The 19,411-nt window shown below is 37.0% G+C and overlaps 1 protein-coding gene across 1 annotated transcript in view; it reads left to right on the top strand.

Moving 5' to 3' along the window:
• Positions 1-19,411, top strand: part of LOC127617678 (pro-neuregulin-3, membrane-bound isoform-like) — a 535,607-nt gene that overhangs the window by 455,344 nt on the left and 60,852 nt on the right. The window contains exon 3 of the mRNA XM_052089706.1: positions 1,669-1,742. Within this exon, the coding sequence (XP_051945666.1) occupies positions 1,669-1,742 (74 nt within the window). The remainder of the gene's footprint in view (positions 1-1,668; positions 1,743-19,411) is intronic.

Genomic DNA, 19,411 nt, shown 5'->3' with positions numbered 1-19,411 from the left:
GACAGGCAGGACGACATGGGCAGTTACAGAGTGTGAGAGCACTCAGCTGAGAGGGACACAGCATAGATATTTCATATGTAAAAGACAAGCATTTCATTTCCATATTTAGTGAAGACTGTGAGGTCTTTTTCAGGCTGTTAGGCCTGTGCTGAGGCAGATATTTAGCAAGCTCACAGTGCCTGTGTTTTTCAAATCAATCTTCTGCTGTGTGACATGGCAGGTTTGGATTTCACATCTGATTACTACCATGCACTATGACATTTTACAGTCAGATTGGCTTATCCATGTCTTAGAAATTCATTGTTATGAAATGCACAGACAACACTGTTTATATCTGGTGATGGTTTATTTGTGGTGTGGGGTGGCGTCAGTGTTGGGTGTAATGCATTACTAAGTAATTAATTACTGTAAACTTTTTCATTGAAAAAAGTAATGTAATGGATTACTCTTATTTTTTCAGTAATTTAATTAGTTACTTCTGATGTAATTGTGTTAAATACTGTATTGACTATAGAGAAATTCTGTATAAGACAATAGTGATTTTAAAATCTAAATTTAATGTGAAATGTAAAAATATTGTTTTTTAATTTAACCCTGCCCCCTTAAATTCTTTGGCTATTTTAATTGATTTTATATTATATATTTGAAAGAATTAAAAGAATGGTTTCATGTCTATACTTGTTTTTTTCATCTGGTCAAGGTTGATAAAGGTTTTAGAAAGAAATTAGTAATAAATAATTAAATTACTTTTCAGACAGAGTAATTCGTACAATATCTAATTACACTGTATAATATGTAATTAGTAGCTAGTAATTAAGTACTTTCTTAGAGGAACTTACCCAACACTGGGTGGCAAAGTAGTTTATGCTCATGGTTGATAACTGGAAAGCTGCTTCAAACCTTTTTTGAAAGCTCACAAAGCTAAAGGTATTTTGTTTTGTTTTGTTTGTCTGTAAACAATTCCTAACATTCTAAGAAACTTTTGTTTTAGGTTTTATTTTATTTTTTTATAACTATAAATGAACATTCCCGAAACATTTTGGGAACCAAAAATTGCTAGCAGGGACTGTAATATTTTAATTAGTGATCATAATATTTATTTAACATGTGTTGCATAAGCTTCAAAGTGAAAAAAGACAGCAGACAGCACTCAGCCCTCATTCATAGTGATCACTTGCCAATTAGTAATGACAGAGAGGCAAGGAAACATCATCTAGAATTTTTTCACAATAAATAATGAAGCTAAATTTGACATTTATTATTAAAGGTTTGTGTGACATTTTTTATAAGTTTATCAAATAAAAAGTTGTTAAAAGATTGATCATGTTCTGTATTGTTTTAAATAAACAAAAATAGAAGTCTGATCATTTGTATTTTTGGCCTAGACAACATGGATATACAAAAAGGATTAATTTATGTGAATAACGTAAAAATGGCTGTATTTACCCATTTTATCCTCAGAAATTGCAAACAATGTGCCATTAAATAGAGGTATCAGTATTGATATTGATATTAGCGAAATTGGCCTTATAAGTATTAGGTATTGGATTGAAGATAAAAAAGTGGCAAAGCTCATCCATATATTGTACATTTCTTTAAAAAAAAAAAAAAAGAAAAAAAGGTCTGCTACTCACTAATTGTGGCTTTATTTATTTTGTTCCAAATCAGGTGTAAAGAGGGCTTCCAGGGTATTCGCTGTGACCAGTTCCTGCCCAAGACTGACTCCATTCTGTCTGACCCAAGTAAGTGTGCTTGTATTTTACTTCAATCAGTGAATTAGGTACATACAAACGCCTTCATTTTCTACTCTAGTAGATCCATATCTCTGGATTCAAAAGAAATACAACATATAAATTTATGATGCAACAATTTTGAAATTGTTTTGAAATGAGTGGGTCACTGATGTGAATAGATAGAAATGGCTATATAACTTCCAGTCTCTCTCTCCAAAACAAATGCTTAACCCTAGTGATCCATAATGCATTTATGCAGTCGTTTGCCAATAACAACAAGGCTTTGCAGTTTTCTATCTTACAGACACTGTATGTCATAGAAACCTTGTTATTACCAAATTGTCACAACATTTTCATATTTTCCTGACAGGAACAGATTTCTACATTATCCCACCCACTCAGCTAATGGCTGCATTTTCACACTATCTTACCAAACCTGAATGTTTCTTTTCTGAATGATGTATAAGATTTTCATAAATGAGGCTCTGACTTAGTGTGTATAGCTGCATGAAAACATTTATATCGGTGTGTGTTCACAGGTAGTGATTACATGTTACTGCAGTGAGTAGGCCCACTTGATGAGTCACAAATAGAACATGATTATGATTACACATACGCATTCATCAGTGCCATTTTACAAAAAAAAAACTAATAAAATTAGCTATTCAAGGATGTGCCTTATGTACGTGGTAATTGGTGCAATATGATAGAGTGCCCCTCTAGCTGAATATAGAAAGCTTACACCGCTCTACTGAACACACGTTAATTTGCATTTGATTACAGTACATTCCTACATATCCTGGCCAATCACAGGATCGCATACAGTGTTTTATATCCTGCCAAGAAGGAAAGCATACATATGTTCAGATGTCACTGAATGATGATTGGACAGACTGATTAGTTGCTGAAACAGAATGTTTTTTTGTTTTGTTTTTTGCAAAATGTCATAATTTTTCAGAATGACCAAACTAGATTTTAGACTACAGATCTAGACTATATTAGAGTAGAACTATGATTCTCAGCAAGAAACCTGTCAAGCCAGTTCACAAAATCAAACTGAATCGAACTTATGTTCTAAGTTGATGACGCAAGGCTTGCTACGCTGTATGTCGAACTGTCTGACTCAAAAAGAACCAAATGAGCCAGTCCCACTAACTGCCGAAGTTTGCCGAGGATTATCGAGGTCTTGCTATGTGTTGAGACGTTAATGGCAGTAGCCGAATAAAACATTTATAAACCTACAGATTTGTTCTGTTTTTTTTCTGAATTATTATAAACAATATATTTGCAGATGAAGGTCTTGAGAATTAAGTAGGCATTTTTAATCAGAATCAGCTTTATAGCCAGGTATGCTTACACATACAAGGAATATGTCTTGGTTACAGGAGCTCTAGTGCATAACAATATAATAAAGCAAAAAGACAGAGATAATAATAAAAAAAAAAAAGAAAAATAGAATATAAAAGAAAATTTTATTGAAAATTAAGTATATATAGAATACACAATAAGACTATATATACACACGCAGTGCAAATACAAATCTTTTCAATAAAATGCAAGGGAATGTAATGGCAGAAGAGCTAGGAAGTGTTGGATAATATAAAAAGACAAAGCTGTGAATTGCACATAACTATTGCACAATGGAGCCAGTTATAACTGTTCATGAAATGGATAGCCTTAGGGAAAAACCTGTTCCTGTGCCTGAGGGTTCTGGTGCTTAGAGCTCTGTAGCGTCGGCCAGAAGGCAACAGGTGAGTGGGGTCCAGAGTGATGAAGGGAGGGCAGGCGGCAAACAATAATCCTCTCAACAGACCGAACTGTCCATTGTAGTCTGTAACTGCAATGGACAACCTGAGCATTCAGTCCGGTGAACTACTTGGAGTGGTTAATTGCAAAGAAGAGTTGGCAAAAGCAGATATCACCAGTTCTAGGATCATATTACTCCCAGTTATCGGCTCATTTCGATTGGGAGTGTCAGGCATATCCAAGAGACAGGTTAAGATAGAGTAACTTGTGACTGGAGACGCAAACTGTTTCAAACGATTCAGTCAGATTTGTTGAACTCGTTCACTAAAAAGAACCAGTTCAAAAGAATGATTAGTTTATGAACTGGACACCACTACACAGCCATAGACTCTCGAGCATGGGGCTCGTGAATCGAAGTGATGCCCGATGCATGAATTAATCAGACTTTTGAGTGAGTTCTACTCAATGAATTTGTCTAATGTGCAGGCTGAATAGTTTGAAGCTCTTTGTCACGCAGTAAAACAGTAAAGGATGCTTTAGAAGAAAAAGAACAAAAACAACCCTGAATGATTTGAATATTTACTTACAATTCATTGAAACAAAACCTGTAGCTGCATTCAATCATTTGACATTGATGAAGGTCATGTGTGAGTGCAAGTGCAGCCTGTGAATGATTGTCTACTGCAGGTTAAGAAACTTTCTCAATAAAAGTGTAAAAAACATGAAAGTGCTTAAAAGTAACAAAACCAAACCAGTACCATGTTTTTGTACATGTTCTTTTGAGTAGCCTTCCATATAAATACCATGACATAGGCTTACTGTATTTATTACAAATACCAAGGTTTTACCATATTGTACCATCAATGTACCTCAGAAAGGTTACTTTGCTAAAGTTTATCGTGTGCTGTGTAATGTGAAAAGGTGACAATATGTTTTTAGTCCATTCATTAATGCTGCACAATATCCTGTAGGCTACTAAAGAAAATGAAAAAAATTAAATAAATAATTTAAACCCCCCACCCACCCACAATCATAGTACAATAGATTGTGAACGTGATGGGCCCCATACTCCCCAGTAATGGTAAAAGCCTGTAAATGTGTTTGCTGTGAAATATACTGTATAATGTGCAAAGATCTAAGGCAGTGCGCCTTTGTTTTATTTTTTTTACACCTTAGACCTCTTGACTTGGTTTACGTGCACTTTACATTAAAGTTTTCCTATATAATGATAACCATTTATGATGCCTCCTTTAGAAGCCATATCATGCACTTGCATATTTCTTCCCAACATTATTATAATGAATGTTTTGCTAGTTTGGGTTTATACACATTTGGGTGTATTATGTGTTAATTTGTGCTTTTTTGTGTAACACATAGCTCTCTAATAATTTTAGAGAATGTTAACTAAGACATGAACTAATGTTATCCAATGCAACTTTATTGTAATGCATTACCAATAATTTACTCTGATTCTTGTTTGGTTTTGTTCTATTTCACCTGAAGGTTTATGAACAACACTGTAATCTTCTAAATGGCTCCCTGGCACAGATTTGAACTAAAAGTCTCCCAAGTTTCAGCCACTTCTTATCTCATATGCCACAGAGACAAGGAGCCACCTATTTGGCATGAAAAAAATGTAAATTAAGCAAAGCAGAGTAACCAATTTCAGACGTGTCACAAAGCAAATTGTGAATAATGGGCTTACCTCTCAATTCAGACAATAATAGCTCTGTTGAAGGAGATTTTAGTGTTGTGACAAATTGCTATTGTGGAATAAAAGTGATCCACATATTTTATGGTTGGCATTCAGACACGACACATCATTTAATACATGTTACACTCTACATACAGTTCACATAGGGTAGGATGACTTACTGTTGTGGGGGGTTTAAAACCTGGTTTCCACTGCTTAAATCTCCACCCCATCATTTCCTGTAATCTCACTGGCCTCCCTGCTGCATGGATGTTTCTCTTGCTGTCCAGAAACAAAAGCAGACAGGTTTACAGTGTTTATAGCTTAAGGTGCCAGTAATGGTTCACTGACAGGACAGGCACACACATCCAAAGTCTCTGCTGTCACAGAAGAGAGGAACACCCAGGGTCAACCTGTGTCCTTGAGTTAGACAGACACGGTTTTTATCACACATCTTTATACCTCTTTTCCTTTCTCTCCATGTCCCTATCATGCCACCTCTGTCTGTTTATCTTTCGCTAACACAAACACATGTTTCTATAATTATTTCACCTCACTACAATATAAAATATGAAATGCATAAAACCTTACATAAGTTAAATTTAATGCTTCAAAAGATTATTAATTTTATTAAATTTTTGTAATTGTATTTTTTTCTGAGAAAAATGAGAGGTAATACTAGCAAGAAAGACATCTAAATTACCATTCCCATTTATCTCAATGGCAGTATAAGTGAATGTATTTAATTATGCATTACTTTATGTACTTCATTCTACTTTTTATTTATTTTATTTTTTTTCAGAATGCATGGCTGCTTTTTAATGACCGTCAATAGAGAGAGACGTCAATTTTGCTTTCATAAGTGTATAGTTACGGCATGTACCCGTTTAGGCTAACTACACCATGCTAACTAGACAAACCCTGACCCCTTAACCTGTACATGAGTAGAGCATAAACAAATCTTGTGGTAGGTTAAGTTGAATACAATCTTTAGTCATCTGCATTCTTTTTATTTTTTTATCCCCTTTTCTCCCTAATTTGGAATGCCCAATTCCCACTACTTTAGTAGGTCCTCGTAGTGGCGTGGTTACTCACCTCAATCCGGTTGGCAGAGGACAAGTCTCTGTTGCCTCCGCTTCTGAGACATTCAATCCACACATCTTATCGCATGGCTCATTGTGCATGACACCACGGAGACTCCCAGCATGTGGAGGCTCATGCTACTCTCCACGATCCATGCACAATTTACCTCAATCTGTACTTAGATCGCCCCACTAAGAGCAAGAATCACTAACCGCGACCACGAGGAGGTTGACCCATGTGACTCTACCCTCTCTAGCAAACGGGCCAATTTGGTTGCTTAGGAGACCTGGCTGGACTATTCAGCATACCCTAGATTCGAACTTGCAACACCAGTGGTGGTTGTCAGTGTCAAAACTCGCTGAGCTACCCAGGCCCCAGTAATCTGCATTTTTTTATGCTCTACCAATCACCAATTTATGTCTGCCAGTGTTATACATATTCATCAAAAGAACACCTGACCCAATGTCAAGAAGTATACGTTGAATTAATACAATCAGTTCTCGAATTTCCCCAAGATCAAGCTGGCAGAGCCAATAATTTGAAAGGCAAAACTCCACACCAGCTACACTCCAAGCGTGAATTATGAAAGCTTCAAATTAAGTTTGTTCAGTTGATTGAAGACAGTACCAGATTCCCTATTTGAAACAAGCCCTGGATTCTCTGATTATCTGTTACCTCTCTGCAGATGATTTTTTCATTGCATACTGTTGCTTGACTTTGGAAGATCAAAATCTTTTTTCTGGAACACATAAATCTTGTCGTATTCCAAGCGAAACTGAGATATCTCCCCCCCCTTTCTTTATCCCCTATCTTTTGCTGGAAAGATGAGACCCACATGCACAATATACAAAGACACATACCTTCTCAACTTTACAGGAGAAGGTGAAAGATGGAGATATTTCTTTATGTGGGTGTGCTTCTAGAGCCATTGGTTGCTATTGTGTTTTTAAAGAGGTAAAATAAGAAAGAAAAGAAAACATTAATGGAGATCATGCTCTGAAGACACACTAATGTTCTGTTGTTCATCTTTTCACAATTTTTGAGCTTTATATCTTTATATATGCTTATGTGTAATTACCTCACACAAAAAAAAATCACATGCTGTTTGTAAGCACAGAGCTGCACATAGAAAAGAAAACAACTTTCACATTATCTTGCACTTCAAGAATACTCATGAATAACTGGATATCATTTGATCTGGTCTTGACATTGATCATCATACAAAAAAAGCAAAGAGGCAAATGCATAATCTTCAGGGCAACAAAACCAATAGATTGCAGTTGCTTGAACCAATTTACCTTAAGCCGTGGGGAAGAATAACACAAACATAAAGGGACATTTATATTGATTGCTGCAATTCATCTGGAAGGGCCCTGTAAAATTCTGCTTGTTCACATTTGTAAAATATTTATTCAGGTCTGAGGTAATGCTGTTGGATGGGTCATTTACAGTGACATAGATCTTGTCAGTCTGCCTCATAATGAAGAATATGCTAATTATATGCTGATTTGTAGTGCATATTGTAACCGTGTTTGCTTACATTGCTGTCTCCCTGGCAACCTGCCATGTAGGCAAAATTATGGAAATATTGAGGGCAGATTTTCTTTTTTACATACCTTGACTGAAAATAAAATGCGTATAGCAAAACAAATTTTCAGCCTTGTGTACAGGGTTTCTATTAGTTCCCTGCCTGAAAACAGTCATCATTTTTCATTAAAGAAACCTACTTTCATATGATAACTTAATTTAGCATTGATCTTTCTGTACTCAATGCATTTGATTTACAGCAATCGTGTACAACATGATTTATACACTCAGGGTTCAATACCTACCGCCTCTTTGTGCTATTTACATTTCTATTCTGTTTGATTGACAATGACCTATTAGCTCTCAATGGCACGTGTCTCTGTTGGGACCTGCTGTTTATTTGTGGAGCCATCTTTTTGTTATTGTTACTTTGAGAACTGCCTCCTGATTTCCAAAGTTCACAAGAGCAGATCCCTCATTCCAGTCACCCAGATTCCCTGATGATTGTAATATCTGTTTACTGAAAAGGGAATCAGTGGTTATTAGCAGTCTCTTTGTGATGATGGCTTTGCCAGAGACAGCAGGTGAGAGGGGTAATTGTCAGACTTGCTGATTAGAGTGGGCTCTCACAGCCGTTGAGCCCTTTACATTTGAATGATTCGGGCTACAAGAGCTTATTCTCATCATTTTGGCTTCTCTGTCTAGATGACAGTGTCATTGGCCTTTTGTAACTTTCCATTTAAAGGGCAAGTCACAAGAATGATTGGTTATCAGAGACAGTGGGGTCATGTTCATACGTGATCCTCTTTGTAGCAGATTATGTAAATCAAGCCAATATAATTTTCCTGCTTTTTCTAAATGTCACAAACTCGCTATGCCAGAAAGTTTGATACTATCAAGTTTGTTTTGTAACTAAGACTCTCATCCCATCTCATCTGTTCATGGCATCCCATAGCAAAACATATTACATATGAAGTCTATTCTGCTTTACTCAAAATAAATAAATAAATAACTATTTGACTGAACTTAATTCAGTAGTGGACAGTGGTTCCACTTGATGAGATTACATAGTATCTCCATACATAATCTCAACAGAAATACTTTGTATTACACAAGAAAAGAGAATATAGAGTGAACCTAATTAAATTGGATAAAACAAGCTAAATTTGGCATTTCAAGAACTAACGCAAATCTTTTTTATTGTTAGCACACTAAATACATGCTTGTAGGAAGCACTTCACAATGTGGCTTAGTAGCCATACTATGAATAGCACAACAATTCCTTAATGAAGAAAGCAATGGATACCATCTGTCATTTGTACTTGTACTCATTGTGATCTTAAGCTCCACTCTTTACCATAATGTAACCCCCAAAACTTCAACATGACAAACTCTTTTAAATCTCATCTTAACAAAACAAAAAAGTATCCCCCTTTTATATTCATCTTGCATGAAAACACACAAAAAATAATGCTTAATTTTAAAATTTGCTCTCCCGATCGAGTCACATCGGGAGAGTAAATGTGACTCGATCGGGAGAGTAAATTTAAAAATTAAGCATTAATCGGGATTTACTCTCCCGATCGAGTCACATGTCATGACCGAAAGAACTAGGTCGCGAGTACAAGCGGCCGAAATGGGCTTCCTCAGAAGGGTGGCGGGCTTCTCCCTTAGAGATGGGTTGAGGAGCTCAGTCATCCGTGAGGAGCTCGGAGTAGAGCCGCTGCTCCTTTGTGTCGAAAGGAGTCAGTTGAGGTGGTTTGGGCATCTGGTAAGGATGCCACCTGGCCGCCTCCCTAGGGAGGTGTTTCAGGCACGTCCAGCTGGGAGGAGGCCTCGGGGAAGACCCATGATTAGGTGGAGAGATTACATATCCAAACTGGCCTGGGAACGCCTCAGGGTCCCCTAGTCAGAGCTGGTTAATGTGGCTCGGGATAGGGAAGTTTGGGGCCCCCTGCTGGAGCAGCTGCCCCCGCAACCCGACTTCGGATAAGCAGTTGAAGATGGATGGATGGATGGATGGATGGATGGATGGATGGATGGATGGATGGATCGAGTCACATGCAATGCTGCTGGGAACTAGAAATCCCTTGCCCAGTTTAGAAAATTAAATATGAACAAGTGAGGATTCACAATATGACCTAAACCTAACAATATGGAAAGTTCTTTTTTTTAATTGAATGAGATTAAGTGAAGAGCAAGTGATGACTTTTGCTTATGTCTTCTGCTTCTCTTATTTTTCTTCTGAGAAAAGACCCTTTTAATCTCACCTGTCTTGTCTACAGTTTGAGAAGAGATCTCATCAATGTCTCAAACTGTGTTCAGAATTTAAAAGTTTGCGATTAAAAGTCAGAAATTTGAATATGAAATGTTTCTTATTAAAGTCTTTCAAGACCAAAAGATATGTGATATTGATGTTAATTTTATAGCCCTATTGTCTTACATTATATCATTTGTGTCTAATTAAATTTCTTATTAGCAGAGTCGGATTGGGAGAAAAAAAAAGTAAATTGACTTTCAGGATTATTGTGGCCCACTGAACATAGGATTCACCATTGATATCTAATGTATCTATTATTAATAATAGTCATTATTATTTGTTTATGAGTGGGCTTAAAGGCTATGTTGCCCATAAATAGAGCAGATCAATCCATGCGCTATGATCCATTGACAGATGTAATTCACACATGACACACAACCTCATTTAATCTCAGGTGTTTATCTTTGTGCAGCTGAATGGTAAATAGGTAATATCAATAACAAAAATGTGTTTAATCCTTTAGGAAAAAAGAAAGTGAATGATTGCAAATATTAAAAATATTTGTAACACTGTTAAGGATGGGCAAGGAGGATGCGAGAACCGGCTTGTCAACATAAATCATAATTTAATGCAAACTTAAACCAAAAGCACAAACATAAACAAACACACACACGACGGACATGCCCGTAATTCTTTCTCTCTCGAACCATCGTCACTGGCTGCCTTTATCCCTCGCACGCCTCATCAGGCCGATTGGGGACCTGAACGCGCGATATTCTGACCCGGCCCCGCCCCCCTCTGCTCCACACTCCTCCCGGCATTATCTCAGGCCGGGGTGCCACCAGCATGATGTACATCCCTCCCCTATCCCTGGGGCGGGGTGTATCTTGCGTTGGGGAGTTTTTTCCCTCCTCCCCTCACAGACGGCGGTCTCCCTCGACCCATCCGCATCTCTGGGGACGGCAGGGCACTCCTCCGCCCCCGGCAGCGGCTCCCTCGCTCCAGGCGGTCGGGGTATCCAGTCCCCACTTGCCCCGTGGACGGCGGCCGTTCCCCTCATTCAGGCGGTCAGGCTACTCCGTCACCCGGCAGATGGCAGCGGCGCTCCCCTGGGTGGACAGCAGTGTCGAGGACTCTGCAACGGGCATCCCTCCTCCTTCCCAGGCTTGGGCACCAATGTAACACGGTTAAGGATGGGCAAGGAGGAGGCGAGAACTGGCTTGTCAACATAAATCATAATTTAATGCAAACTGAACTCAAAATACACAAATTTTAAACAAACACACACACGACGGACATGCACGTAATTCTCTCTCTCTCGAACCATCGTCACCGGTCTCCTTTATCCCTCGCGCGCCTTATCAGGCCGATTGGGGACTGGGTGCGCGATATTCCGACCCGGCCCCCCTCCGCTCCACAATATTTTTTCATACATTTTTATTGAGAAGATAAACGTAATTAATTTCAGTAAAGACCAAAAAAATCTGCATTGCATGGTTTGAAGTTTTTCCCATTAAATGACACACAACTGCTGCTATTGAGGTCCTATGGCACAATGCAATTTCAAATCCAATACATGATAAGATCACACACAACTAATACCACGGCGGACATGCCAAAAAATTTGTCTTACTTTTAGTAATCATTGAATAACACTGTAATCTGGCTGGTCAAATCTATTTTTAAGGAACTCCAGCACAAACCTCCTTTTACATGCCACTTAGGCAATGGCAGGGTAAAGAACTTAGGAATTGTAGGCAAGCCCAATGACAATGTACACATTGCGTCCATCCGTACTGTTTTTCATTTGTTTTACTGTTGTCTAGATGGATGTCTTTGACCATAAAGCATCTTGCTGTTGTTCAGTGTCTCGTACAGGAGCGTGCATTTTTTTAGACACCTGGACAAGTCTTAAGATACCTGCATTTTGGTCTATTACTTGCGCTGCATGTAGCTTTTTTGCAGCACAAGGTGCGTTCTGTGTGAACAGCCCCTTTCTTTCTTCAATCCTCTTTGATTCAATGATAAAGATGGGCGAGTGAAACCTTCAGGAATGAATCAATATGAGGGTTGTTTTGTTCTTCAAAATTAAATATATTGTACAGCAACTATATAATATTATAGCAAAATTTTTAATGTATGAATTTCTTTCTTCCATGAAAGACAAAGGGAGGTGTTTGGCAGAATGTTAGCCTCAGTCACTATTCACTTGCATTGCATTTGTTTTATACAATGAAAGTGAATAGTGACGGAGGATGTCAATCTCTAACAATCTGCCTAATATCTCCTTTTGTGTTTCACAGAAGAAAGTCATGCAGGGTTGGAACAACATGAGGGTGAGTAAATGATGACACAATTTAATTTTTGAGTGAACTTTTCCTTTGTCTCATCAGAAATGAAAGAGAAACCTGTGAGCAATAAAAAACATTCTCTGGGTTCACAAACACCTGTCTTAACCTGGATCAGCCTACTTCACTAGCAGAACTCCTCTTCTCATTTCTCAGCGCTGGGTGCTCATACTCCTCTTGCCTCGTTATGGTCTAAACATTATGATGCACTCCTTTAATAATTCTTCCTAAGCCTTTCAATCTCCCCAGTGTCCCTTAGTCTGTCAATCAACCTCATAGCCATCCTACTGTCTGCACTTTCCTCACCTTTATTCGCAAACCATGATCACTTCAGAGTCATTACCCATAATTCCCTGGGAGGAACACAGCATCATCCTTACAATGATAAACAATGGAGAGCTGAGTTAGTGCTGACAAGTATATTCTGTCTGGCAGTTCATAAGAAGACTTTTGTAAGTCTGATGAATAGCAAAGAGACTAAAAGGACAGTGATTGGTTCCATCCTGCTGGGTCTGTCACCAGCTGTCTCAGCATATCCATCTACTAACAGAAAAGAGTGATAATTTGCACTTCAGAATGCTGGACAAACTCTGACATCTCACTTGTAATGGCAACTGTTATGACAACTGTATCTTTCTTTTTGCTTAAACTGATGGTACTACTGACCAAAAAGTGAGAATAAAGGTTTTGGCAGCAGTTCAGCTGATGCTGCTTTGTATGCTGTTGTATGGCTGTAATGGTTGTGAAGTGTTTGGAAATGGATATCTTATTGACTAATTGTATCACATTTTAGGATTCTGAGTGTGCCTGATATACTCACTGAAACACTTCACTCATAGACATACAATGATTATACTGAATGTGAGCAAACCTTACTTGCTCCTAACGTTGTTTGCTCATATTGGAGTACAACTTACATAAATGCCTGTGATACTTCAGTATACAGTGGCTATAAGGTTTCAGAGGGCAAAATTATTGTCTGTACTTTTGAGGGTATCACAATGTAGAACTAGATACCCTCTTAATAGCGTTGTATATAGAGTCTACAATACATGTGTGTACAATGTATACAAATTTATATGTGTACTATATATACTGTACATTCTGTAAGTATGTGAATATTATAGTGACAATAAAGTGATTTCAATTATATGATTTGGAAATAAATCAGTCAAACTGGCCTGTTTATTTCCTAGTCAAATGACTTTATTGACGCTACACCACACACTGTCAGAATAAAAAGTGTATACTTAACAGGTCAATTGGAATTTATTTGACCTTATATGTCTCAAAAGGGTACCTTGTTGTTGTACTACTAAAGTTACAATAATTTGTATTAATTAAGTGATTAATTTATATATATATATATATATATATATATATATATATATATATATATATATATATATATATTGTGTGTAATAGTGTGTACAAGTGTAACAGTGAGAGAAATTTTGGTTGTGTGGTTCACCAACATTACAGTCATGTAGTGACAGTATAAGACAATATGCAAGATAAGTACAGAATACGCAATACCCAGACTATGTTTAGAATACACATAATGCACAAGATACATAATATGTACTGTATATACACAATAATACACTACACATATTACACAGTATGTAAGACAGAAAGATTTACTACTTGAACAGTTCCATTGGCGTGGCAGTTGCAGAATGCTTTTCAATACACATCACACATGTAATGTAAACATATATATGGAATGTGCCTGGTGCAAGGGTCTCTGTTGCAGGTCCTGGAGGAGTATCAGTGAAATAAAATAGTGACTGGCACAGTATGTGTTTCTTGAGTGCAAAATCAGGCAAGAAACATTCATATGCTATGGGAATAAGCCCATTGTAAGGCTAGTGCAGTGCAAGAGGTTTACAGATTCATGTATTCCTATTTAAAGTACACAAGCCACAAAACATTTTCTCTTATGCATGTATAGATCTGTTATAGCATGACCTGTGAGCTACAGTGAGACTAGACCATTTTGCACTTCTCCTCTAAATAACTGTCATTATTTATGACTGTAGAGAACGGTGGCCTTTTCAGTGCTTGTCCCATTCAGCTGTTCAATTTAGATATTGCTTTTTTCCTCTCTCTCTCTGTCATCCACTGGGTATGTCATAAATCTGTCTCAAATGGTTAAGAAAATGTCCTTGAGGCAGATTTGGGCCTTATGCAGTAAACTTATGAGTCACTCATAACCAGATTGTGTTACCCTTAAGTGTATGAATGCATGCATGCTTTTTCTTTCAGAAAGCAAAAATCGAGGTTACAGTGAGGCAGTTGCACTGGAAGTGAATAGAGACAATTTTGGAGGGGTTAAAGGCAGAAATGTGAAACTTGTCATTTTATGAAAGCATTTAAATTAATTCTTGTCTTGAAACTGGTGTATTATTTGAACTGTAACGTTGTTTTGATCATAATTTTTACAGTTGTGTCAGGGTTTTGGGGCTTGTTGACATTTGCCACATTTATATGTGTTTTTGTTTGTTTTGTTTTCATGTCTTTTATTTTGAGATGAAAACAAAACAACTAAAAAAATATTATTTTATTAGTTCAGTGTTTCCTTGTTCCTGTTTCTTGTCATGTGGTTTCCAGTTCCCATCATGTGATCCTGTCTTGTATAGTCATGTGATCATCTTGTTTTTTTTTTTGTTTTGTTCTTATTGGTTCTTGGTTCATAGCTTTTGTGCCAAGTCAATGTTTTGGATTTAATGCACCTTGTAAATAAACTGCACTTGGGTTCTTACATCATCTTCATCCTGTTCAACCTTCCGGTATCAACATTACATCATTACATCGTCAAGGCAACAAAGTAAAACATCATTCTCGCTGGCCAGCTGTGCCGAGCGCTCTTTACTGGAATGAGTTGTAAAATTGGATGTAACTTTACACAAATCGTTAGTAAGTAATTTTAGCGGACTAAAATGATGTTGTCAACAAGATGTAAACAGTGTGTGTTTATACTTTTGAAATAGTGAGTGTTTCAATGTTTACAGATTGGACCCATTCACTTCCATTGTGTCTCACTGTAACCCAGATTTTTGCTTTTTTATAAGTCAATATAATTTGTAGTAATCAATATTATATGCGCTCAATTTAACTTGTATTGAACCCAGAATATATGAACTACTGTTCATCCAGTTTATAGATGGCATCATGGCAGCAGACCATCATTTAATTTGGGCTGCATGTGCATTTTACTTCAGTGCATTAATTTGGAAAATGACAGCAGAATTAGACCATTTGAAGAGTTATAGCATCCAGTTATGAGAATGCACTTGCATGTGGTCTGAAAACCTTTTGTCAGTTTTAACACCTCCCATTTTATGACACACACTCAGTCTTTCCCTGACACTCTCTCTCTCTCTCTCGCTCTCTCTCTCTCACGCTCTCTCTTTTAAAGCCTCGAGGTCTGGATGTGGTGGCATTCTCAGTGAAAGCAGGTGGGATATGGGTGAACGTTGTACCTGGCCTTTCAGAAGCTTAGTGTAATCTCTGATTTGTATAGAGTGGAGGCAAAACACTCTCACTGTCCAGCTGTGCTGTACAGCTCAGCCAGGTCAGCATTATTATATATTATTTTTTTGCACTTATTAACGTACATATAAAAATGCAATGGAAAAGAACTACATGAGAGGATGTAGTTGCTGCTTTATTCTGTGCTTTATTTTATTTTTGGTATGATAAGAGCTGATTTTCTGACCTGTCCCAGTAATGTCATACATGGGACCTATATTCATGAAAATGTGTTAAATATATAAATACACAATAATAAATAATACAATAAAAGAGAATAGATGAGGCAGTTTTAAGTAGACATAATTGGTACTGTTGCCATTGGTACAGCTTATTCACAACAGTTCTGATGTAATTATAATGTAAAAAAAAAAAAACACTAACTCAGCTCTCCATTGTTTGTCATTGTAAGGATGATGCTGTGTTCCTCCCAGGGAATTATGGGTAATGACTCTGAAGTGCTCATGGTTTGCGAATAAAGTTTGGATATATCTACTCAATCTTCATTATTAAATTTTTTTTCTCCACATTTTAGATTAACAGCAAAGTCGTCAAAACTTAATTTTAAGTAAAAAAATTATAAAAAACACAGTGCAGCAATCCATCATTTCATTTTAAGGTAGAAGCAGAAGAGCTACAAGATCATGAGCAACAGGACATATTATATATTAATATATATGTTATTGATTAAATATTCATCCGAATGGGTGTGGTTAAATGAATGTTAAAGTATCTGATTTTGTAATTATTAATAATTTTTTGAATGAACAGAGATAGTAGATTATGATCCTCCCCAAAATGGTAAATCTCCAAAACAGATCTTTATCGTCTTTTGGAGCAGGAGCCCAGCTGGACTTCTGGAGTCTATAGACAACCTTGAAGATATCAATCACATTTTCCATTAATACACCACTGTGCAGGGAAGGAGAGGGTTGGGCAGAGTGATCAGATAAAGACCAGGGGTGACCTGTGTGTGCATGTCTTTGTGTTAGAGAGTGAGAGAAAAGGAAGTTTAATGTCTTTACAACATGTTGATTTTCTTCATTTTTGGTCAGTTGTTCAGCAACCAGTTTCTTGGGGAAACACCCGTTTTGTCATATTATCTGTAATATTTGTGTCTGCATAGGGACAGAGCAATCCTACTTCTCTCACAAAGCTCAAGGTCATTTGAGGACATATCTTTAGGCATACATACTACAATAATGACCCTGTACCAGTAGATGTTCCAAAAAAATATATAAATTAGTATTCAGGTTTAGATACTTCTAGAAACTCAATGCAATACCATTCACATTTAGACTTGGTGAAAATGTAGCAAATGTGGCTATATGTTTGGCAATAGCAGAATTCCTTTGTTTTATGCATACTATACAATTCTACACTGATGAATTATCACTTAGTTCAAAGTATTTTTATCTCTGTTTAATCTGTGCCTTGTTTCCTGTCTGCACTTAGTGTATCTCCAAATCTACAACTAATCAATGTTTGGATAAAATATTCTGGGTCTGAGGAACATTGAAAATCACAGGGATGAATAACTGAATCACTCTAAGACTGCTCAGGGATATTATCTACTTTAGTGCATCTAAACGATTATATTGCAATGGCGATGTCAAAACCCTACACTCACATGTGAAAGTTCTCCTTCATACACACACGTGCATCCAAAATTCATCCAAGTGTTGATTCTGATGTTGTTGGTGTAAGTAAATGGGGTTCAGCTGGTCATTTGTAGCCTAAGGCTGGAATTGGTAGAGAGTTTATGGTCTCTCGTGGGTTCATTTACATCCTTCTCTTGGCATCAGGAGTGCAGAAATCTATTTAATATTTGTTGTAAAGCTTCTAAAGATAAAACCCTGCCTCTCCCCCTCTAGACTAATATCTCTAGTTCTATTTTTAACCCACTTCTTCCATCATCCTTTGTGTAATGACACTTCAATGAGGTCAGACTGATCTAATATTCTGCATATAATGCCATCATTCTGAAATGCTGAGTTTCTGTTATTTTTTGTAGTTGTTTTAAAGCATTAACTTTGAACCAGCTGAGAACAGTTACCCAGTAGGGCCTTAGTAAGCCTCATTGAGTTGTATTCTCAAAGATTCTCCATCAGTATGCATACAGTATTCAGTATTTTCTGTTATAGATTTGAAGCTATAATTCATGACTTATGGTGCACTGGGAGTTAACCCAGACAGAGAGCTGCATCAGCTTTTTTTTTTAATTCTCACATTCAGTATCTTGAGTCAGTGAATAAAAGCATAAGGACCTGTACAGGAGACATGGCTACTTTGATCTGAGCCCATAGGTAAATTGTACATCTGCAAATAAACTTACACAGAAGAAAACATAAATCCATCTTATTTAACATAACTTTTTCTGTGATGATTGATTGATAATTTATGTTGGCTGTTCATAAATTAACACAATCAATATATTTGTAAGGATTCTTCCATCCATACATATTACAGAATTAAAAAATGTAATTTTTAAAACAGTCCAGTGTGCTTTCCTCTTTCATCTCTAAAGAAAATCTACAAGATAGATACAATAAATTCAGTTGTTAAAAGCATTAAGATGTGACCTTTGCAATACCACTTGCTGTTTTCACGACACAGACACAAAAATAAAACAGGTTTCCTATTTTCATTGGTTGTAATTCATAGTACTTAATCTGTATTATGAAGTTATCCACATAGCTGTCAAAAAAAATCACATTTTAGTAATAATCACTGTTTTGCTGTTTTCATTTTTTACCTATTAATTTGCACAAGAAATATCAAAATAAGTTAAGCGCTGAAGGGTAAACTAAATACAGATCCAACTAGCCCCCCTCATTCACCCATAATAGCGAGCAACATATATAACAGGACCTTCTGGTTGGTGCTTGGGGAGTTTGCTGCCATCTAGCTGAAGATTCTACAACATATCACCATGGAATGACACTCGAGAAAAATAAAACTCATCCAAAAGAACTCGCTATGTACAGACATTTGAGGAAATGCAGTAACATCGTGTGTCCTCTTCTCCTTTCTGCTGTCCTGCTCTATATTTAACTTTTTTCACATTCTATTATCTTGTTTCTCTGTTTTTTGCATTTTTTTCTCCTCTTTGTACCCTAATTGTGTGTGCATTTTTGTAAATGTGTAAGAGCCAGAGAGAGTGTGCATACTTTGCAAGCCAATATTAGTGCAATTCATAAGCACAGTGGTTCTCAAAGTGTGGGTATTGTAAACGGGGCACGGAAGTCTGGCTCATTCTCAAATCTTGTTCACTTTCACACATTAAATTTATATATATATAAGCCTATATGCACACAACTCTTGACCGCTCGAGCTGTTTAAGTTGTGAAAGATTTTCTTGTTTCAAAGGGAGGCGTGGCCACATAATAATTCTGAACCACTGCATTAGTATAACTGGTCCTGCTCTATCCGCGCCGAACGGGATTCGAACCGGCGTCTCTGGCATGGTAGATTGGTGCATTAACAA

This window comes from Xyrauchen texanus, chromosome 24, assembly GCF_025860055.1.
Source record: "Xyrauchen texanus isolate HMW12.3.18 chromosome 24, RBS_HiC_50CHRs, whole genome shotgun sequence".
Classification (NCBI taxonomy): domain Eukaryota; kingdom Metazoa; phylum Chordata; class Actinopteri; order Cypriniformes; family Catostomidae; genus Xyrauchen; species Xyrauchen texanus.
This window is presented reverse-complemented; position numbering and strand designations above follow the sequence as displayed.